This window comes from Canis aureus, chromosome 8, assembly GCF_053574225.1.
Source record: "Canis aureus isolate CA01 chromosome 8, VMU_Caureus_v.1.0, whole genome shotgun sequence".
Taxonomy (NCBI): Eukaryota; Metazoa; Chordata; class Mammalia; order Carnivora; family Canidae; genus Canis; species Canis aureus.
This window is the reverse complement of record NC_135618.1, coordinates 38,762,732-38,784,547: the sequence shown is the minus strand read 5'-3', so window position 1 is coordinate 38,784,547 and position 21,816 is coordinate 38,762,732. Positions and strand designations below refer to the sequence as shown.

The window sequence follows — 21,816 nt, the reverse complement described above, 5'->3', positions numbered from 1 at the left end:
TGCGTGACTGCGTGTGGCCCCGTGCTCATGTGAACGGGGCTGCCTGGGAGCCCAGGCTGGGGACGTGACCATGTGGGCCAGGGGTGGGGGTGGCGAGCATGCGGGAGTCTGGGACAGAGCTGGACCGTGGGAGCCAGCTGCAGCCAGCTGTTAGGAAGGCCGCTGGAGACCTGGGCGGCTGGGCTGGGAACCCAGATGGACACTCCCTCCTGCACCCTGAGGGCTCTTGGCGCCAGGAGGCCCCACCCTGAGGCCACGGAGCCACCTGGCCTCCAGCGCAACACCATTAGCCCCAGGCTGGGCGCCCCAGGGCGTGAGACCTGCCCTGTGTGTCCCCGCGGGTGGGCGGAGGTGGGAGGGGGTTGCGGGGGGGAGGGGGAGAGCAGAGCTGAGGGGTCAGGCCAGCCCCCTGGATGGAGTGGGATGGGGCTCTGCTTCCAGCGGCTTCTGCCTCCCTGCCCAGACCACGGGTCCCCCCACCACGAGGGCTCAGGAAGGGCAGAGGCGGCCAGGGGTCTGAGGAAGGCCTGTTTATTCGGAGGGCGCGCATGCGCTATGGCTTACAGGGCAGACAGCAGTGTCCGTGGGGTCAGGGCCAGGAAGAGAGAATGGGTGCGGTCCCCTGGGGGCAGGCTCTCCCACACCACACTCCCCCTGCCTGGGGACTAGAGGCCCGTCCAGAGGCCTCCGTCTTCAGGCAACCCAGGGCCTCCATCCTCGGCCCCTCCAGCCCAGGCCCTGCGGCCCGGACCACCAGTTCAGCAGGGATGTGGGGGCCTGCAAGGGGCCCCTCTACAGCAGGGAGGAGGCCGAGGGGCAGCTCCTCCAGCCACAGCGGGCCTCCCCCGGAGCCCCCACAAACCACAGCCTGGCCCCACTGTTTCTGTCCCTGGAAGTGCCCGGGGCTCCCACCTGGGACGGCTGCTGCTGAGGGGTGGGGAGGAAATGGTTTGCAGAGAAAGGTTTGTTTTATTGCAATTACTTAGAGAGGCGTCCTACGGGGGTGGAGGTGGAGGCGGGGGCGGGACTCTGGTATTAAGTGGAAACATGTGTGGAATTGGAGCTCTTTTTTTTTTTTTTTTTTTTCTTTTTCTTGTTTTTGGAAGAAAAGCAAAAACACAAATTCCTTTAAGTCAGCAGCCTGGGCAGAGCGGCAAGGGCCGAGCCCACAGTCACCACTGCCTCTCCCTGTCCCTCTCTAGCCTCGGGGCCCCCTCTCCCCCATCCAGCACCCTGCAGGTGGGGGGTGCAGGACGGGGCTCACGGGGGCGCATGCTGGCTCCTGGTGGTGCTGGGACCAGCACGGCGTCCGGGGGTGAGGAGGTCCCCTCTGACCCACCGAGGCGTGGGGACCTGCAGGCTGGGCCCGGGGCCGAGCAGGGGAGGCCGGGTCACCGGCAAACAGGCAGGGAGGGGCTCAGAAGTTGCTGAAGATCTCGCGCTTCCGGTTCCAGTCCATCTGTGGCGCCCGCTTGTTGACCCGGGTGGCTCTCGCCTTCTCCTTGGCTTCGGCCGCCGTGGGGCTCAGGTGGAGGCCACTCTCCTGAAAGGGGTCACGCTTCCAGGTGTTGCTGTCCTGGGGGCAGGCAGAGTGGGCAGGCGGCCAGTGTGAGCCTGGGAGGCAGCTCTCCGCAGAGGCCGGCTGGTGGGGCTGGGGCAGCAGGCCCAGGGCTTCCTGGAGGCGGTGACCCCACTGCCCAGGCTGCCAGCCACACCAACACCCACCCCGGCCTCTTCCCACCCTCCCCCATGTGTGGGCACTGCAGTGAGGCGGGCGGGCACTCGCTACCTCAGTGTCCTTGTCTAAGCCAGGCAGATCACTTCGGGACGAACACGCTGAGCCACCGTTCAGCTAGGAAAGCAAGGACACGGTGTGGCTGCAGGGCCCGTGCCCGGGAGCCGCCAGTGCCCACGCAGACACTCGTGCACACACATCAGAGCCGCATTCATTCTTCTGTCTGGCAGTAGGCACCGAGCCTGGGCAGGAGCCGCGGGTGCTGCCGAGGGCGGGGAGCCTGCCCCCCGCCTGCTCACTACGGAATCACCCCCATGAGCATCACTTGGGGTGAAGCCGGGACCGCCTCCCGAGGAGTGACGCAGCATGACTGCAGCTCACCCGCCAGCAGCCTCGTGGGGCGGGGGCGGGGCTGACCCAGGCAGGACCCGGAGTGGCTGGCAGGATTGGGTCTCGCTATCACACCCACACAGGGAGATCTTGAGGTGGGGGCACGGGCAGGTCTGGGGATCCCTAGAGGGGCCCCAACAGGCTCCTGAGTCCACCCTGTCCATTCCCACCCTCTCACCTGGGCAGGGCTGGTCCCATTGGTGACTGGTGATAGCAGTGGACCTGTGGGGACAGCGTGTCGGTGGCTGGCCAACCCCCCATGCCACCCCGTCCCCAGCCCCAGGCAGCAGCCCACCTTCCACGTGCTCCTCAGTAGGTGTGACCCGTAGCCGCTTGAAGTGCTCATCCGTTTCGGGGTCCACCACCAGCAGCCGGGCCTCGTCCTCCTGCGCCTTGATGCTGGCGACCACCTCTGCGTGGCGCAGCCCCTCCACATTCTGCCCATTCACCTGCCAGCAGCAGCGTGAGGTCAACCTGGCCCGAGGTCAGGCCCCCGCAGGCCCCTCGAGCCACCCAGCCAGGCGTGGCATCAAATATTCATCAATGTTGTCACCAGCCGTGGCAGGAAGAGGAATGCCAGCTCAAGTTCCCAGCATCTCTCCCCAGCAAGGACCTCGCTGCCCAGACACACCCGGGGCACACAAGCCAGACACACACATGGAGGGACACGGGCCAGACACACATCGGGGCACACGAGCCCAGAAACACACCCCGGGGGCACACGGGCCAGACACACACATGGAGGGACACGGGCCCAGACACACACCCGGGGGCACACGAGCCCAGACACACACCCCAGGGCACATAGGCCAGACACACACATGGAGCGACACGGGCCAGACACACACCCCAGGGGCACACGGGCCAGACACACACATGGAGGGACACAGGCCCAGACACACACCTGGGGCACACGAACCAGACACACCCGGGGGCACACGAGCCAGACACACACATGGAGGGACACGGGCCAGACACACACCTGGGGCACACGGGCCAGACACACACCCCAGGGGCACACAAGCCAGATACACACATGGAGGGACACGGGCCCAGACACACACCTGGGGCACACGAGCCAGACACACACATGGAGGGACATGGGCCCAGACACACACATGGAGGGACACAGACCCAGACACACACCCGGGGCACACGGACCAGACACACACTCAGGGGCACACGGGCCAGACACACACCCCAGGGCACATGGGCCAGACACACACCCTGGGGGCACACAAGCCAGACACACACATGGAGGGACATGGCCCAGACACACACCCGGGGCGACACGGGTCCAGACACACACCTCAGGGCACAAAGGCCAGACACACACCCCAGGGGCACACAAGCCAGATACACACATGGAGGGACACAGACCCAGACACACACCCCATGGGCACACGAGCCAGACACACACATGGAGGGACACGGGCCCAGACACACACACCTCTCATGGGGCCCCCAGCACCCCAAAGCCTCCACAACAGGTACCTCGATGAGTCTGTCCTGGGCGCGGAGGCCAGAGTGAGCGGCAGGTGAGCCTGGGTCCACGGAGCGGATGTACTGTCCCGGCCGGGACTTGTCACTGTGCAGGTTGAACCCGTAACCTTGGGGGCCCTTTCTCAGGTGGCAGAGCCGAGGGCGTAGCTCCCTGGGGGGCCCACCGACATCCTGCAGGCGCATGAGACCAGGCTCAGCACTGATCTCCAGCCCCAAGCCTCCCCCACCCCGCCCCCCATCTGCAGCTGCAGTGGACGCAAGCTGGAGGGAACCCTAATTCCAGGCTCTACATTCCCCCGCCAGGCAGCCCCAGCTCACAGGACAAACGCTGTACCCGTGCCTGGGTGACCCCCTTAGGCCGCCTGTGCCCAAGCTCCAGCTGCAGGTTCTGGAGCAAAGCCTCACTCTCCAAACCCAAAACCAACTTGAGGTGGGACTAGGGGCTTGACAGGGGTGCTGACAGGATCCGCTCAAGGGCAGCGCTGAGCACAGGCCGGGGTCCTAGGGGCAGCCAGGCGTCCTGGGCCCGCTGGCCCTGCGGGGGCACCCCTCGCCACCTCCCTCCTCCGAGTGTGAGGCTGACGTTTGTTTTTTCTCCCAGTGGCCTCCATAGGGCTGGTGGCAGCAGGCTGTGTTTGCTTTCACATTCCAGAGCAAGCTGGAGCCACCCCCACCCGCACAGGGCCCAGCGGCGGGGTGCACAGGCTGGAGCCGGGCCGGAGCCCAGCGAGGAGGCCACGGATATGCCCTGCCTCCACCCTCCCTGCCAGAGCACAGAGGTCCCCGACGCCCCGAGCGTCCCCCCATCCACAGGCCAGGGCCTCGCCTCACTTTACCTCCAGCATCCTGCAGCAGGGCTCTGGGGCAGGGGCCGGCGGGCAGGGGCCAGGCCCCGGGCCCCCTCCCAGCCGCAGCCCGGGTAGTGAGCAGAGCGCCCAGCAGCCGCGGAGCGGGTGCTCAGTTACACGGGGCGGTGGCTGGAGGCGGGCGGCGGCGGCTCGGATTGCCCGGGCTGCTGGGGATGTGGGGGCGCGTGCAGGTGAGCGTGTGCGGCGTGGGGGTGCTCCTGAAGCCCTCCCTCCCCCGGTCCACCTCGCCCTCGCCCTCGCCCTCGCCCTCAGGGAAAGTCTCCGGCACCTGCCCCTCAGCTCCTCAGCTCGGGCCACCCCCTGGCCGCTCCCAGCCGCCCCCCCAAGCTCCGTCCACACCCCCAATCTGACCACGAGGGCCCTGGCCTGCTAGCCGGCCGGGCCGGGGACCCAAGCACATCTTTTCTTGCAGGGCCTCCCACTGTCCAGAATGCCCCTCCTCTGGGGTCCCTTCCCTGACCCCCGAAGCCACGCAGACACGCCCTTGGGATCCCCGCCACAGGCCCCCACCCAGCCCCGTAAGCCCAGGAACTCAGGGGACAGGGCTCCTGCCCCTCAGTGTCCCAGGGGTTCGGCAACATGGGCTGAACGGATGGGTGTGAGACCCCCAAAGTTCTCCCCCCACCCCATAGAGACTCATCCCCTCTCCCTGACACTCCTGGGGGCCCAGGCTTGGGGGCCCACTCCCCGCCCTGAGGTGCCTCTCGGATACAGGCTGCCAGAGCAGGGATCGGCAGACAAGCCCCGGTTGGCAGAGGTGCGTGGGCACAGACACAAGACTCCAAACGTATGCTCACAAACACGCTACACGGCAACACGCGGAGACACACGCGTTGGAGAGGACAGCACCCTGGCGCTGAGCTGTCCAGACTCTTCTCACGCCCTCCACAATGACCTCTTAGGCGGGTCTCTCAAGGCCCCCAAACAGGAAGCAGGACTGTGGGAGTATCCGGGGAGGCCGTGAGGCCAGGCTGAAGTCACATCCGGGTTTGGGACCATCCTGGCCATCCCCCTGCCTCAACCCAGTCCGGCCGCGGCTCAGCACAGCGGCCAGGAGGCTTCTCTGCTGAAAATTCCTCTCCTGCTGATCAGCACCCAAGGACCACCGTCCCTAGCACCAGATGCTCACCTCGAGAAGCTAAGACACACGGGGGGGAGGGGGGGGCGCAGGCAGCGTGGAGAGGCCCAGAGCAGCAGTGGGTCAGGAGGGGGCGCACACAGGCCCAGCGCATTGCTCACATTCCTCGCTCCCTGCTCTGGCTCGGAGCACTTCCTGCCGCCTCCCAGCCAGGCCTTCGGGCTCCCACGGGCTCCCAGCCGGGCAGCCCAGAGCTGGACAAGCCCCGGTCTCACAGCTGAGCCCTTGACCAGACAAAGAAGCTGGCATGGGGGTACCCGGGGAGCCGGGCTGTGCCCCCCCAGATGGTGACTCACCAGCCCTGGCAGAGAAAGGCCCCCATTGTTGCTCAGGGTCCAGCCTGCTTTCAACAGGGTCACTGGGGTGTCCCAAATCCCATCTCCTGACCCTGGGGACATGGGCTAAGCCAGCAACTGGGGTCCTCATTGCCCACACTGCCCCCACCCAGCCTGACCTGCACAAGTGCCCAGGATGGTCTCTGTGGAGGGGCTCCTGGGGCCGGGGCCGGCGTTGTGGCATCCCCAGAGCGGGCCATGGGACACACGAAAGAAGTGGCAGGCAAGGAGCGTCCAGCTGGAGTGGCCTGAAGTCTCCAGCCAGCCCTGGCCACCACCCCATTTATCTACCTCCCACTGTGGCCCCGGCTCCCCAGGGATGGGTGGGGACGGGGGGGGGCTGAGTCACTTTGGGGAGCAGGGTGGTGGCTGAGTCCCCCTCCCCTGCTCAGGCCCGGGCTAGGCACCCCCTACTGGCTAGGTTTCAGTCCCAAGAAAGGAAGGAAGGAAGCTGCTGGAAGGCCCTGCCCTGCTCCCAGGACCCGGGGCTGGGGAGACAGAGAGGCGAGGGAGGGGCACGAGAGGGGACCCTGGCGCCAGAACACAAGACAGTCCTGCTGGGGCTCCCAGAGCCCTCGGGCAGCTACAGGCCCGTATTCCAGGTGGTCACCCCTGCAGGACTCTCACCCACTCCCTCATCAGGCCCCACGGGCCTCTAGGACGGGGGTGGGGGCCCAGGGTCTGGCACCACATCGCAGCCCTGGCGTGGCAAGCTGCCCCGTCTGCTTAGGGGCTGTCCCCTACCGTCACTGTCAGGACCAGCTGCATTGCAGCTGCAGCCTCTCCAGCCTGGTCTGGCCTGGGGCTGAGTCACCACTGATGAGGACCCTATAGCACCTCCATGGGAGGGGCCAGCTGGCATATCAGCGGTGTCCCCAGCCCCACCTCCCATATCCCAGCTGGGACAGAGGAGAATAAGCCCAGAGGACAGAAGGGCCCTGACTCCCGGCTTGGCCCTTACTTCCCACGGGGCCCTGCATCCCACACCGAAGCAAACCCCGTGCCCCCCACCTAGTGGTCCTGCCCCTGCAGCTCTGCTAGAGCATGGCCCCCCTGCAGGCACCACCCTCATAGGCACCTGACGGCCAGTCCGGCCAGTCCCTTCTGTGGAGCTCGGCTGAGGCCTGGCTCTTCCTTCTGATCCTCTGAGCCCAGCCAATGGGACACGGGGTCCCCAGCCAGGAGGGAGGGGGTAGATCCCGTCCCCTGGGCCTCCCCAGACCTTCTGGAGTCCCTGTCCCCAGGTCAGCCCCTACCACAGAGCCCCTGCCAGTCGGGCCCCACTTTGTTCCTCTAAAAATACGCCCAGAGGAAGCCCCCTCCTAAGGCTTCCTGCTGCTCCCAGAGCCTGAAATAGCAGAGGGGGAAGGTCCCACCCCAGGACAAGGTGCCTGAGCACCCCACCCTCCAGATAAGCCCCGAGGGCGGATTTTTCCACAGGAAGGTGAACTCAGCGTTTGTGTCTAAATCAATGGACAAAAAGCCTAGGGGGGAAGGGCACTTCCTCCACGAGCTAAGACGCCTGCAAAGGACCAGGGCTCTACGCCGCAGGACCCCGAGCGCCTCAGCCCAGCACCACCTTGGAGCCACACAGCTGACCCGATGCTCCTCACTCGGGCCCTGGCCACCCCAAGGGGCTTTCGGGCCCAGAGAACGCATCCTGAGAGTTCATGCCCAGGCCAGCGCCCAGGATGCCATCCCACCTGAAATACCACCTGCCCCCAGGGCAGTCCCCAGACGCGCGCACTCCCAGGCTTCAGCTCTCACGCGGGCACTGGCGTTGGGCCAGTGGTTCTGAGGGGGATCGGGGAAACCCCTGGGATGGAATCCTTCAAAGAGAGGCTTCAAGAGGACCGAACAACCGGGCGCCCGGGGGGCTTGGTTGAGTGCCCGACTCTCGGTTTCAACTCAGGTCACGATCTCGTGGGTAGTGAGACCGAGCCCCACACCAAGCCTCCCCACAACGAACCCCAAGTCAGGCTCCACGCCCAGAGGGGAGTCTGCTTGGGGACTGTCTCCCTCTGCCCCTCCCAGTGCTCGGGCACGTTCTCTCTCTCTCTCTAATAAAATAAGTAAATCTTTAAAAAAAAGAGGGTGCAGAACAAGCTCTTCCTGTTGGCCTCCCCCAAGTAGGAAGTCCTGCTACCCAGAAGTGGGTAGAGTAGCGCACACACACATACACACACGCACACATTTATTCCAGCTCTCTGGCCTGGGGTGGATGCAGGAAGGGAGAAGTACCCCAAGCTGAGGACCCAGCTGAGTGTCCCAGCCACCCCCCACCACGCGCTGCGCACAGCGAGGGACCAGCCCTATCTCCAAAGGACAAGCAGGCTCCTCAGACAGACCGACACCTGCCCCTGCACAATCCGTCCCGGGAGGTCCCAGCAGACCCCTCCCACTTCCCTCAGCCCCGGTTGGCCTCCTCCAGTCGGCCTCGTCCGAGTGCCTTCTCCTAGGCCGAGCGCCCTCTCCTAGGCCAAGCACCCTCTCCTAGGTCCAGCAGCTCTCACGGGCTTTCTGGGGAGAAGGGAGGGGGATGGGGCCAGGACCAGAGCCGGGCTGCCCTGAGTCCACCTGGCTTAGAACACCAGCTGAGGGCCGAAAGAGTGGCCCCAAGTAGCCAAGAGGGTAGTCGCCAGAGGCCCTGTGAGGCAGAAGAGATGGAGACAGAGACTTCTGGAGGTGACCAGAGCAGGAGACTGCCTGTCCCCAAGAGGCGGGCACGGAGGTTCTGGGAGAAGCCAGGGTGTCCCTCTGCGCAGCCTGCCGTACCTTCTGGCCTGCCTCGGAGCTGAGGTTGCTTGCACGTGCCCAGTCCGGCTTCGGCTCCCAGGGGTCGTGGGTGGGCGGAAGCCCTCGCTGGGCCATCTCCTCTGTGCAGGTCAGCTGCCGCCGGCGGAGCTCCTCGTCCGTCTCTTTGTCCACCACCAGCAGCCGAGTCTGTCCTTCCACAGCCTTGATTCTCTGCACCACCTGGGCCGGGCAGGTGGGGAAGGAGGCAGGTCAGCCGTCAGCACTCGGGGCAGCACATGGACAGTGGCACTGCCCAGGCCTGGCCCAGGATCGCGGACAGGCGGTTGGCCTACCAGGGGTGGGCGGCTGGACCGAGAGGCCCGCGGGCCCCGCCCCCCACCCCCAGGGCTGCGGCCGCTCCCTCCCTCTTCACCCAGGGCTCCTGACACAGGGCGGCAAGGGCTACAGGGTCACTGCAGGGACTGGCCTCAGTCCAGGGTCTTGTCCGGGAGGGGCCGGGAGGCTGGGGGAGGCAGCTGGTCTGGAAGATGGTGTGCGGCCAAGCCTCGGGTTCTCAGTGTGTGAGCGTGTGTGCACATGTGCATGTGCGTGCATGTGCATGCGTGTGCGCACGGCTGTGTGTGCTGCATGCAGCCATCTGTGTCGGGGTCTGTGTCTCAGTCTGGGTGAGGGAGCGAGGGGTCTCTCTAGGTCCCAGTCTGGGTGTGGCTGCGCTCCCTGCCGTTCTTCTCCGTCATCAAGTGTGGATGTCTAAACCCCTGCCTCCGGGTCTCCCGTTTGCCTCTAGACCACGAACACCTGTGCCTGGTTCCTGTGGCGTGGCACCTGCTCAGGCACCACACGCGACCTGGTGAGCAGGGTCCAGACTGGCAGGGGGAGGCCACCTGTGGGACAAGTGTGGCCTTGGGGTCATCTGCCTGTCTGTGCCGGGTCTGTGAAGTCTCTAGAGCACGTGGGTGACCATGGAGCACGCATGTCAGGGTGCACCCTGCAGGGAGGAGCAGCCGTGCCCACTGGGCATTGGGGTAGGAAGGACAAGACCCCCGCCCCCACCACGTCTTGGGGGAGGGTGGAGAGGGCCCCCATCAGCCACTCGGCAGAAGCTGTCAACAGACAGGAGAGTGAGAACCAGGCTGTCCTCCCGGTGGCCCTCCCCTGCCCCCCCCCCTTGGTGAGAGCCAAGGAGGACCCTAGCTCCCTGCTGCTTCCTGGCTGTGGGACCCAGGCTAGACACCTGATATCTGAAAGTATCAGTTTCCTCATCTGTAAAATGGGAGCTGGAACTCCTGGACTAGGAGGCAAAGGTGCCAGCACCCACCTCCTCCCTCCTGAGACAGTGGGGCTCTGTGTGTTAAACCAGCACCTGGGGTCCTGGGAGAAACAGGTGCTCCCGGGGTAAGGGTGGCTGTGACCATTAAACTAAGGCCAGGTGCCACTCTGCCAGCCCCTCCCTGTGGTCAGTCAGGTCAACACCTCTGGCCCACACCCCACCCTCCTTCAGCAAACAGCTTTTTCCAATTGACACTTTAGGTGGAAGACGGAAAGAAGGCGGACAGATGGATAGACAGGGGCCGCAGGGGTGGAAGCAGGAGGGCAGCTGCCGGTCCGGCCAAGAACCGGTTTACGGGTCTCTAGGTCCCAGGGCTGGCCACGCAGACAGGCCACAGGCTCACGGGGGCTGGGGAGGACACAGAGATCCCTGAGCAGAAGGGGTGGGGGGAGGCTGGATTCAAGCCACTGGGAGATAGTCCCCAGGGAGCAGAACCTGCAGCGCAAACCTCTGCAAGGGGCAGGGGACCGTGGCAGTGGCCCCTGCAGGGCCAGGCAGCCTCCAAGGGGAGCAATGTGCTGCCCCCAGCAGCGACTCTGAGACACCCAGCCAGCGTCAGCCAGGACACACATTAGCACATAGGCCTGCCAACACACATTGGTGACTACACGTAGGCAGGCATGCACACACACACACACACACCCAGGCATGCAGACCTGTATATTCACACACACACACACACACACACACACACACAGAGTCCGGCATACATACAGAGCCTCGCTCACATGCACCCATCCCCGCATGCAGATCTGTCCACACACGTGCACACACCCAGGGACGTGGACCTGTATATTCACACGCACAGTCCAGCCCCTGCACACATGAGCACGCACACGCATTCCCTGACACGGGCACCTACAGGTGTGCCCTTACCGTGACGCCCCTCAGGGACACCCCGGCAGATGCGTGCAGCCGAAGGAGACCCCCAGGGGGACTTTACACACCCGTACCCAGCTGGGGACACAAGCACGTGTGTACGCACACGGGAAAGCACCCAGGGCCGCCAAGGCACGGAGACGCCGCCCCCCCCTCCGCCCCCCGCCAAGGCGCCTGCCGCCTCCGCTCCGCGCACACGAGGCCTGGGCAGGACTGAGTGCCAGGGCCCAGCCAGGAGCCGCAGTGCGGGCCCTCCCGCCGGGCTGCCCTGCGCTGCGGAGCCAGCCGCCCGGGTGGGGGCGACGGAGGAGACCGGGCCGCCGACCCCGCGCAGCCCCCGCCGGCCCCCGAGGAGCCCCGCGCCCCCGCCGCGCGCCGAGGCCCGCGCGCAGGGGCCGCCCCGGGAGGGCACCCACCTGGTGGTGCGTCTCGCCCTCCACGTTGACGCCGTTGACCTCGACCAGCCGGTCCCCCGCGCGCAGCGCAGCCGCCTCGGCCGGCGAGCCGGGCTCCACGCGCCGGATGAACTGGCCGCGGCGGCCCTTCTCGCCGTGCAGGTGGAAGCCGTAGCCGTGCTCCCCGCGCACCAGGCGGCACAGGCGCGGCCGCAGCGGCTCCGCGGCTGCCATGGCGCCGGCGGCCCCCCGGCCCACCGCGGACCGGCCACGGCGCCCACGCCCGCGGGGCAGGCACGGGGCGCGGGGGGCGGCACGGAGGACCTGGCGGCGCCCTCGGCGGCTCCCGCTCGGCTCCCGTCGCCTCGGGCTCGGGCTCGGGCTCGGCTGCGGCGCCGCCTCCGCGCCGCCCCTTCCCCGCCTCCTCCGCGGGGCCGCCCCCGCCCCGAGGCCCGGCGCGCCTGGCCCTGCCCTCCGGGGCGCCCCGCCAAGCCCGGGGACTGGGGGGGGGGGGCGGGGCCCAGGGACCCCTCTGCCCCGCCCTGCTCCGGGCAGCCTCCCCGCGCCGCCGCCTTTGCCTCCTAGTCCACCAACATGTATTGAGCACCTACTGCGTGCGGTCGCGAGGCGGGCTCTCGCAGGGGCCGGAGGGAAGGAAAAAATGTCACAGCTCTGCCCAGCACCCTTGGGAACACGCCCTCCCCCCACCACGCTGTCCCCCTATCTGGATCCCTCCTGCACTCAGAGCGGCCCTGGCCCCACACAGTCCCAAGATGGTCCACGAGGCAAAAAGGGGAGTTTGGGAGTTACAAGGTAGCACCCCCATATTCTAGGGGACTCCGCGGCTCTCCCCGGGAGACCTATGGTGCCTATCTGTGCCCGGGTTTATTAAACACAACCCCCTCCCCCACGCACACCTCTCTGTGCCAGGGCCCCTCACCTGTGCCCCTGCTCATCCCAGAGATGAAATGTACCCTGGACTTTGGCCTCTGCCCTCTGGCTTGTGATCAATGCTCACAGAAGCTGTTCCCATGAGCTGAGGTGGGGGTGGCGGTGATCCCCCTCTGCCCCTCCCTCCATCCTTCTCCTCCCCTAGCATCTAGCCATGCTCAGCGTGAGTTCCCCTTCCCCCAACCCGACAAGAATGGCAGGAGAAAATCTGGTTAAACTCCGTTGTGCCTCTGAGTACACTTTCTCTAGAACATCCCTAGAGTGCTCAGGCCATTTTGCAAATCAAGAAACTGAGCTCTAGGGAGATCCCTGGGTGGCTCCAGGTTGAGCGCCTACCTTCAGCTCAGGGCGTGATCCTGGAGACCCAGGAATAAATAAAATCTTAAAAAAAAAAAAAAAAAAAGGAAAAAAGAAAGCAAGAAACTGAGCTCTAGAGAGTCAAGGTTCCCCAGTTCCTCATAGGCACCTCTGTGAGATTCCAAGTCCACACTTTATTTACCATGGGGCTCTTTCTCAGCCTCAGATACGGGAAGACAGCTGACCTGTGATCTCCTCCTCAGCCTGACCAGCCCCATGGGGGCAGAAGCAGGCTCAGCTCAGGTCCCTTCCTTGCTGCTCCTTCTCCCCTCTCCAGTGCCCTCAGTCTGGGCGCCCAGCCCCCGCCGAAGCACTGGGCTCTCCTCCGGGCAGCCTCCTGGGCCGCAGCCCCTTGGGTGTCCACACCCTGGCTGCTGCCCCTAAAAGCCACTTAAGCCAAGGTTGTATGGCTGCTTCCCCACCCCCACTTTTACGTTCCTGGCTGAGGCTGCCATAGGCTCCTGCCTAGCTGGCCGCCTCCGTCTGTCTGTTTGCCTGTCCAGAGGCTGCCTGTCTGGCCTGTGACTGCCTCTCTGGACCCAAGCTGGTGCTGCTGATCCTGGAAGCTGTGAGGATGGGTGTGGCAGTGAGGTCTAACATATACCCCACATGGGGCTTCCAGGTTACCCCATAGCAACCAAGACCAGCCAGGCCCTGCCAGGATGAGGGAGTCCAGGGAGGTAGTTGATGGGAGACCCGCAGGCTGGGAATAGAGAAGCTAGGAACCCCCTGCCCAGGAGCCCCCCAGGCTGGGGGTAGAGAAGCTAGGAGACCCTGGTCCTCCAGGTCAGGAGCCTTGGAGATTCCACCCTCCTCCTCTATAGGACAGGCACTCCCAAGATCAGCCTCAGCCAGTCTGTGAAGACCGATGGGAGCAGAACACGGCTGGAGGGAGGGGTAACCGGGGGCATGTGGTCATAAAGGGGCCAGGAACACGGCATCAGAGCACAGCAAAGGATGCCCCAAAGTGAAAAAGGAGCTGAAGAAGTACCATAGAAGGTAACAGAGTAACACAGGCAGCCTGAGACAGTGAGAAGGGGGGTAGGCGACAGCCACAGAATCAGGCAGCTGGGAGAAGAGCAAGTACATTCCCAAGGGAGAGCGGGAATGGGTGAGAGGGAACTGGGTCAGTGTGGACGAGCAGAGGCCGGGGAAGCTAACCCAGCGGGTCTCCTGTGCAAACTCCCAGGCCCTTCCTGCAGCCTCGGGCTGAGATCCGAGTGAGAGGCAGAGAAACAGGCAGAGGGAACAGCATGGACCAGGGCCCAAAAGAGCAGACGGGAAGGTGCTCAGGGACTGTAAGTCGTTTGGGGCGGCAGGGCAAAGGGCCCCGAGGAGGTGATCAGCGAGGCCAGGTGGCAGGTGACCCCCACCCCCAACCCACCCCCTATGACCTAGCCCAGCTCCTGCCACCTGTGACACAGGGGAAGTAGACCTTTCCAGGCTTCCCTCTCCTAGGCTGTCAGAGGGTCCACCTGCGGTGGGAGGCCCGGTGCTCCCTTGGCGGGAGGGGCCCTTCCTCTGAGCTGGGACCCCACCGAGCTGCAGCGCCCCGGCCATGGGCGGAGCCTGGCCTAGGCGAGGACTCCGGGTGCAGCAGCGGGGCGGAGGCCTGCTCTCCGGCCCCGGGAAGGGTTGGGGCCCGTCTGTGGGGTGGAGCCATGAGCTCGACACCCGGGTAATGGCCCGGAGCTTCCCGGGCCGGCGCCGCCTCCCTAATGGGCATTAATGGCCCACGGGATGACGGGGTCTCGCTTATGGCCTCCTCCATCAGACTACACCAGGCCTCTCCTCAGAGCCCGAAAGTGGGGCAGGCAGGACCAGCGCGACGGAAACACAGCACGACGCCAGGAGCCAACAGGCAGAGAGAAGCGGAGCGCCGCGGACCACCGAGGGAGGCGGTGCAGGAACCCGCCTGCCCGCGCCGGCCCCGCCCGCGCCGGCCCCGCCCGCTCCAGGCCGCGGGCGCCGAGGGGCGTGCAGCCCCAGAGAGCAGCCGCGCGGCGCCGCCTGCCGGTTCTCAGTGGAATTGCTTCGTCCGGGGGCTGGCCCAGACCCCGCGGCTCTGACGCCGACTCGGGTGGGGACTGGGGTGAGGCCGGCGCCCTAGGGCTGCCTGCACTGCAGGGGCACAGGGGTTCCGTCAAGCTGGTAGGCAGAGAAGCCGAGCCTCTGCCAAGTCCCTTGTCGTCCCTGCTCTTTCCTTGGACCTGGCACCCACCTCCCTGGACTGGGGTATCACCAGGCCACGTGAAATCTAGCGCTTAGCACCAAGTGCTCCAGTGCTGACCAAACATATGCCGACCACTTAGCACCCGGCGCTGGAAATATCACTCAAATCCTTGGAAACGGGGATTGGTATGCTTTGGTAAGGGCAGGCCCAGAGCTGGCATGGCCCCGAGGAGGGCATTTCACATGGCCTGGAGTCCTGGGTGGACCATGGAGCTGTTCTGGAATCTGCCCAGAGTTCCTGCAGTCTGTGTGGGGAAGGGCAAGGAGCAATGAGGCTGGGGGGCAGGGCAGCCCTGTGGCCCACCCCAGAGCATGGATTTTGTGCCATTCGTGGTGGAGAGTCCTTGAGGTGTTGTGCACTGGAAGTGAGGCCGGGGCACCCATGATTTGAAAGGCCAAGTTTGGCGGGAAGCAGAAACAGGAATGGACTTGGAATGCAGAGAATGGAATGAGTAACCTGTGGCCACCTGTTCCCTCAGTGCAGAGCCTGGAATCAGAGTCAGTAAATCCAGGGGTCAGTCCATAAGTATTCGGAGGGCGGAGCAAAAAAGAGCGCCCACATTAGGGGAGAACATAGGGAGAAGGATGCCCCCAGGAGTCGAGCAGGAATTGCTAGTAAGTAGAAATGGGGCTTCTTCCAGAGGCCAAGAAGAACGTGGGGGCTGGTTCCATGTGGGTATCTGGAAGCTAGCCAGCTCAACAGGCCCGGGGCCACCCCTCCTCCAGTCCTTGCTGGGTGCCCTCATGGGAAGACCTTGCCACATGGCCAAGGGAGGGCCCCAAGGAGTCAGAGCCCATGCTGAAGAGGGTCAACCAGGAAGCAGAAGGGTGGAGGGGCCCAGACTCTGTAAGGGGGCCACGTGGAGGGAGGTGCTTATTCACCCCCAGCAGAGCATATTTACATGGGGGAGGGGCGGCGGTGGAGCCAATAACAAAAAATGCAGAGGTGTTGGGAAGTGGAAGTTTCTCTGAGGAGGCACAGAGCCCTTCCTCCCTAGGAGGAGAGCATGACTTTGAAGAAGGCGGCTTGGGATTCTCACTTCCTCTCCAGAAGCCATAGGCTGAGGGAAACAGGGATGCAAAGGAGATGGGGTTTGAAATGAATCCTGGGAGATGGGGGAAAGACTGGGTGGGCTGCTGGGTCTTAAGGTCCCCAGCATGGTGAGGGGGCTTTGGCTCAGCTGGTAGGGCATGAGTGCCTGCCTTCTTTCTGGTGGGTAGCAGTGGGACTCAGGGTCTGATTCGCGCCGACCTCGGGTGAGACCTCTCCTGTCCTGTGATCCCCTGGGCCCTGGTCTGATGACCCTGCCCCCACACAGGAGGGGCAACATTGGCGGAGAAGGAGGAAGGGGACCTGCGCCCCAGCAGTGTCTCACTCTCTGTCCCCACCTTCGGCCACCCCACTAGCTCTTACAGATGGAGATGATTAGGAGGGGGCATCCCCTTGGCGGGGAGAAGGTCCTGGTGCTTGCCAGCACCTGAGTGCAGCTGCTTGCCCCCTGAAGCTAGGTGCCAAGTGCACGTCGGAGCTGAAGGGCGGCACACACGCGAGTGCATGAATCAGGCAGCTTTTATTGACCAGCCAGCCAGGCGGGAGCTGAGAGCCTAGGAGGAAGAGACTCCGCCTGGGTCAGAGCAGGGGCGGCGCCAGCAGGGGCTGTGCTCTGGGGAGCGGCGGGGGCCCGCGAAGGCAGTTGGCTCCGCAGACCATGGCTGAGCAGGAGGCACCCCGAAGGCTCTAGAAAGAACAGAGCAGAACCTTAGGGAGAAGGCTGCGCGCCCTCCCCTACACCCCCCACCCCCGCCCTCAGGCTGGAAGGGTGGAAGGCTCCAGGAAAGCCCTTCTGGGCAGGGAGTGGGAGACAGCGAGGTCGTGGGGGGCAGCCCTCTCCGCACGCGCCCACCGCAGCCGGCCGCCCCCTTCCGCGCCGCTTACCTGGCCTGCTTCTCCGGGCTCCGCCGACGGGCGCCCCGCAGCGGCTCCAGTCCGGGCGCGGGCTCGGCGGCGCGCGGGCTCCGGGGCGCACGGGCCTGGAGCGCAGCGTGGGAGAGCCGGCGTCCCGTCTCCAGCAGCTCCGGAAGCCCAGAGGGAAGCAGGAGGGCGCCGCGGGGCCCGGGCGCCGCCGACCCGGCGTCCCCGGCAGACGGCCCGCGGAGGGACGCGCCCAGGCCCGGGGTGTAGGGACCCGGGAAGCCCCCGGGGGGGGCGGCGGGGCGCAGCGCTCGGCGCCACAGGTAGGGCGAGCGGCGCAGCCCCACGAGCAAGCCCGCGGCGCGGCCCACGGTGGGGTAGCGGGGACTCGCCACGTGCTTGTACCAGGCGCCCGCGGGCAGCGCCAGCAGCAGCAGCAGCAGCAGCCCCGGCCCGAGCGCCCGCCGGCCCGCAGGGCCCCGCGGCCCCGTGCCCCGCGCCAGGGTGCTCGGCTGCCAGCCGCCCGCGGGGCAGGCGGGGGCCAAGTCGCGGGGTGCGCTGCGGGACTGCGGCGTCGGGCCGCCAGGGAGCCACTATAACAGTCGCGGGCTCCGCCCCTGCTCGCCCCCGCGGTACCCGTTGAGCTCCCCAAAGGTAGGAGGAGGGATGGGGGGAGAAGAGCGGCCCAGGCCCCTGGGGCAGAGGGTGGGTTAGCCGAGCATCTTCTCTCAGTGGGTGGGCCTTCGCTGCGCCTGGGGCGCCCCTGCTTCTCCCCCCCCCCCCCCGCCCCCGCAGGCCGCCCTGCATCCTCCCCGCCCCCCAAGAAGAACTGTCAGGACACGGGCAGGGGGGGTGGGGGGGAGGACACATGGGCAAGGGGATGCCCCCTTTGCCAGAGCTCTTGCAGGTTGGGCTCCAGCAGAAGAAAGACTGGGAGGCTAGAGGAGCCCTAGTGGGGTCAGAAGAGCTGCATCATTCGAGGAGCCTCTGTATCTCTCTCCTGAGGGTTGCCTCCTGTGCCCCGACGCCTTCCTATCCTCTCGCGACCCAGCTGGTGGGAGCCCACCAAGCCACTTCCGAGCTGCAGCGGGATGCTTACAGCCACAGGCTGGGCCACATGAGCCCTCCCTGAGGTCGTTGGTGGTTCCCCATCGCTTCCAGAATAAAAAGGAAGCCCCTCTTCTGACGCCAGCCCTGGCCTGGGCAGGGTAAGGCCCTGTGGTCCTCCAGCCTGCTCTCTGGTTGTGATTCCCCCCCCCCCCTTTCTGCCCTCACTCAATGACGTGTGATGCTGCCCACGTCTGTGTTTCTGTGCCCGGGAAGTCCTTCCTTCCCAACCCAGCCAGCTCACTACTCACCATTCAGGGTCTGCCTACGTGGCCCTCGGCCCTCCGTCTGAATAGCCCTCCCGAGGATTCCTCTGTGGCTGGATGGGTTTAACCACCTATCCAGAGGGCAGAGCCTGACCCCATTCTTGCCTGAGCACCAGCCCGGGAAGGATGCAACCCTCCCAACAATCAGACCTCACCCCACCCCCAGCAACCACACCACTGATGAAACACTTTCTAGATCCCGGATGCCAGGGATCCTGAAATGTCTCATTATGACCTCCAAACAACGCCATGAGGTGCCATGCCGATTTTTTTCAAGAATTTATTTTTAAAAAGATTTTATTTATTTACTCATGAGAGACACAGAGAGTCAGAGGCACAGGCAGAGGAAGAAGCAGATTCCCTGGGAAGCCGGATGTGGGACTGGATCCCCGGATTTTGGGATCATGACCTGAGCTGAAGGCAGATGCTCAACCGCTGAACCACCCAGGCATCCTTCAAGATTTTATTTTTTATTTTTTTAAAGATTTTATTTATTTATTCATGAGCAACACAGCAGAGAGGAGAGAGAGAAAGAGGCAGAGACACAGGCAGAGGGAGAAGCAGGCTCCATGCAGGGAGCCTGACGCGGGACTCGATCCCAGGTCTCCAGGATCAGGCCCTGGGCTGAAGGCGGCGCTAAACCCCTGAGCCACCCGGGCTGCCCTAGATTTTATTTTTTAAAGTAATCTCTATACCCAACATGGGGCTCGAACTCACAACTCTGAGATCAAGAGTCGGAGAGTAAAGCACAAGGAAAGCGGACTTGCCCAGATCACCTGCTGGGTCAGCAGTGGGGTGAGTGAGGTCTGACTAGACACCTCCCCCAAGCGTGACAGCACCAGTTAGGGACCTAACTGCAGTTCCCCACGGAAACTGCCCCTCACCCTCTGCCTGTCTCTCTAGTAAAAGGGAAGGTGTGATTCTGGGAGTCAAGGGGCCGCCAAGAGGCTGGGCGGGCGAGGAGGGGCCCAACTTGGTTGCAAGGAGCCCGGGGGTGGGGTGGGGGGGCAGTTAGAAGCAGCCGCAGCCCTGCCTACAAAGGGCCTGTGGCAGAGCAGAGGGGTGAGCCCTGAGCCCAGCGCCCTGTGCTTGGGGTGGGAATGGGGGGAGGGTGTGCGCCTTAACCTCTCCCTCTGCATTTCTTCACTTGCAAACCGGGAGTGCTGAGAGCCCCTCCTTGGCTTACTGTGAGCACTAATGCAGGTGTGGGGCTTGGCCCCGGGGCTCTGGCTCTTGCTGTTATTGTTCCAGGGGCGGACCAGCCTCCGAAGCTGTCGGTAAAAACACTCTGAGGGAGGGGTGACCGCGCGGGGACCGGTGGAGAGGGAGCTGCGGGGGTGCACCTGGAGGGGGCCTGGAGGACCACAGGGAACCCAGAGCCGTGTGCGAAGCAGCCTCTCTGGGGGCCCCTTGGCCTGGAGAGCCGCCTGGAGTGCACAGTGGGCGGGCAGCGCGGCACGACACAGGCCACCAGGGTCCCCTGACGCTGCACATCCTTGGAGCTAAGAGTACTTGTGTCCCCTCACCCCCACCCAGCTCACTGGGGGAGGGCCTGGGCGTCCTCTGGAGGCGGCCCAGTAGGACCACTTGTGGCTCGTGGGCAATGGGGTCTGAGATGGTGGGAACGCCAGGTAGAGCAAGGTACCAGCCCGATGAATCTCCCAATCCCGGTGGTAAAGTCCCCTGCGCGATGCTGCCTCCGAATCTGAAGTTTAAATACCCATCCCGCTAGTTTATAGCCCAGAAGCCCAGCGAGGGGCACGAAAGAGGGTCCCCACTGAGACGGAGCTGATGGAGCGGGGCTCCTGCCAGGTGACAGTGTGCAGAAAGCCTGTGGGGACAGAGCCCGCGGCTGGGTTGGCATAGTAAAGCAGACACTAGTCCTGGGAACTCCTGATTTGGGGTACAGAGGACAGCTTCTGTCCCCTGCCCAGCTCTGAGCCCAGGGCCCAGTGACAAAGGCTCCCCATCCTCCCCCACACAGGGATCTGGACCTGAAGTTCCACAGTGGGAGGGGGTGATGGGCCCCTGAAAGCTGACTCATTTCCGGGACTCAGCTCTTCCTTCATCAGGCAACACCCTCCTAGAAACCGGGGACCATGGCTTGGTGCTGTCTGCATGCTGCCTTTCCCCGCACCACACAAGCTGCCTGCTGGCCAGGACCACGCAGGGCCTCAACCCCGGGCTCGGGGCCTGGCCCCACAAGCACTCCATCCTAAAGATGCAGCGATTGAGCAAATCTGTTTTGTTTCTTTTTTTAAGTTATTAATTTCTATCAAGGTAATTTACATTATTGGGATCCCTGGGTGGCTCAGTGGTTGAGTGCCTGCCTTTGGCCCAGGGTGTGATCCTGGAGACCCGGGATCAAGTCCCACATCGGGCTCCCTGCATGGAGCCTGCTTCTCCTTCTCCCTGTGTCTCTCATGAATAAATAAATACAATTTAAAAAAAAAGATAGTTTACATTATGAATATAACGCTAGTATAAGGGAGAAAACAAACCTGTCCCTGAACCACCCTCTCACATCCCAGTCCTGCTCTGCAGAGGCAATGACTTCCGGCTCCCTCAGCTTCTAGTAGCTAGCCCCTATTTAAAAACCATAAAAAATAATAATAAAAAATAAAAATAAATAAAAACCATAAACTTGGGGATACCCGGGTGGCTCAGTGGTTTAGTGCCTGCCTTCGGCCCAGGGCGTGATCCTGGGGACCTGGGATTGAGTCCCACATCGGGCTCCCTGCACGGAGTCTGCTTCTCCCTCTGCCTGTGTCTCTGCCCCTCTTTCTCTGTGTCTCTCATGAACAAATAAAATCTTAAAAAAAAAAAAAAAAAGTGCTCTGGTTCCGTATGCATACAGCGCGCGCCCACAGTCCAGGTGAAGATAGCCAAGATTTCAGCTCCCAGGGAGCTCTGTCTGCCCCCTCCTAGCCACACCAGCACCTCCCAAGACATCCTGGGACCTGCGCGCACCTACTCGGCGTGGTAAGGTGGGGGGAGGACAGAAGTTGCAGAGGAAATGAGGGACACTCCTCAGCGGACCTTAACAGATGAGACGGGGCAGCCTGGGTGGCTCAGCAGTTTAGCGCCGCTTTCAGCCCAGGGCGTGATCCTGGAGACCCGGGATCGAGTTGCACGTCAGGCTCCCTGCATGGGGCCTGCTTCTCCCTCTGCCTCTGCATGTCCCCTCCGCCCCTCCCCCCCCGTCAGGAATTAAAAAACAAGAAAAATATGATGAGACGGTCCTGAATCCTGCAGGTGGGGCCCAGCGTCATCGCGTGGGTTGTGAGGAGGGGTGACGCCCCCCGCCCGCAGCCTGGGAGGAGCCGCCTCTGGAGGGGAGGAGATGGATTCTCACCGAAGGAGTGCACCCTACCTGCACTTTGCTTTTATCCCATGGACACCCCTTTTTCTGGACTTCTGAACTCCCTAAATGAAAGATAATACATCTGTGTTGTTTCAAGCCTCAGAGCTTGTGATTTTTTTAACCGTGGCAATGGGAAAGCAATGATCCAGTAGACGCCAGTAAGGCTGCGACCACCACCAGTGTCTCTTTTTGGGGTAAAACCACCCCCGCTTGAGAACCATGGGCGCTCAGATTACAAACCGATTTGTTCTGATTTGTTTTAGGCAGCACCAGAAGGCTTCCTACAAATTTAGATG

General features: G+C 64.0%; 2 protein-coding genes and 1 long non-coding RNA gene across 7 annotated transcripts; 1 reads left to right on the top strand and 2 right to left on the bottom strand.

The window, feature by feature from the left end:
• Window positions 1-515: 515 nt before the first annotated feature.
• NHERF2 (NHERF family PDZ scaffold protein 2) lies at window positions 516-11,580 on the bottom strand. Of its 5 annotated transcripts, none has more exons than XM_077906160.1 (7): window positions 11,353-11,580; window positions 8,746-8,946; window positions 3,620-3,799; window positions 2,421-2,574; window positions 2,304-2,347; window positions 1,787-1,852; window positions 516-1,576 (listed from the first exon to the last, which is right to left on the bottom strand). In XM_077906160.1, exons 1-7 carry the CDS (start codon window positions 11,563-11,565, stop codon window positions 1,418-1,420), a joined length of 1,017 nt encoding a protein of 338 aa, XP_077762286.1. In that variant the 5' UTR covers window positions 11,566-11,580; the 3' UTR covers window positions 516-1,417. The 5 variants fall into 5 exon arrangements, with proteins under 5 accessions (XP_077762286.1, XP_077762287.1, XP_077762288.1 ...); XM_077906161.1 differs by having other exon boundaries at window positions 1,790-1,852; XM_077906162.1 differs by lacking the exon at window positions 1,787-1,852.
• Window positions 11,581-13,501: 1,921 nt separating this feature from the next.
• LOC144318810 (uncharacterized) lies at window positions 13,502-14,958 on the top strand. The gene is made up of 3 exons (XR_013384809.1): window positions 13,502-13,638; window positions 13,829-13,937; window positions 14,414-14,958. It is a non-coding gene; the product is annotated as an uncharacterized LOC144318810 (long non-coding RNA).
• Window positions 14,959-16,263: 1,305 nt separating this feature from the next.
• Window positions 16,264-21,741, bottom strand: NPW (neuropeptide W). The gene is made up of 3 exons (XM_077907041.1): window positions 21,643-21,741; window positions 16,808-17,376; window positions 16,264-16,609 (listed from the first exon to the last, which is right to left on the bottom strand). The coding sequence occupies exons 1-3, from the start codon at window positions 21,739-21,741 to the stop codon at window positions 16,477-16,479; spliced, it is 801 nt and encodes a 266-aa protein (XP_077763167.1). The 3' UTR covers window positions 16,264-16,476.
• Window positions 21,742-21,816: the final 75 nt, after the last annotated feature.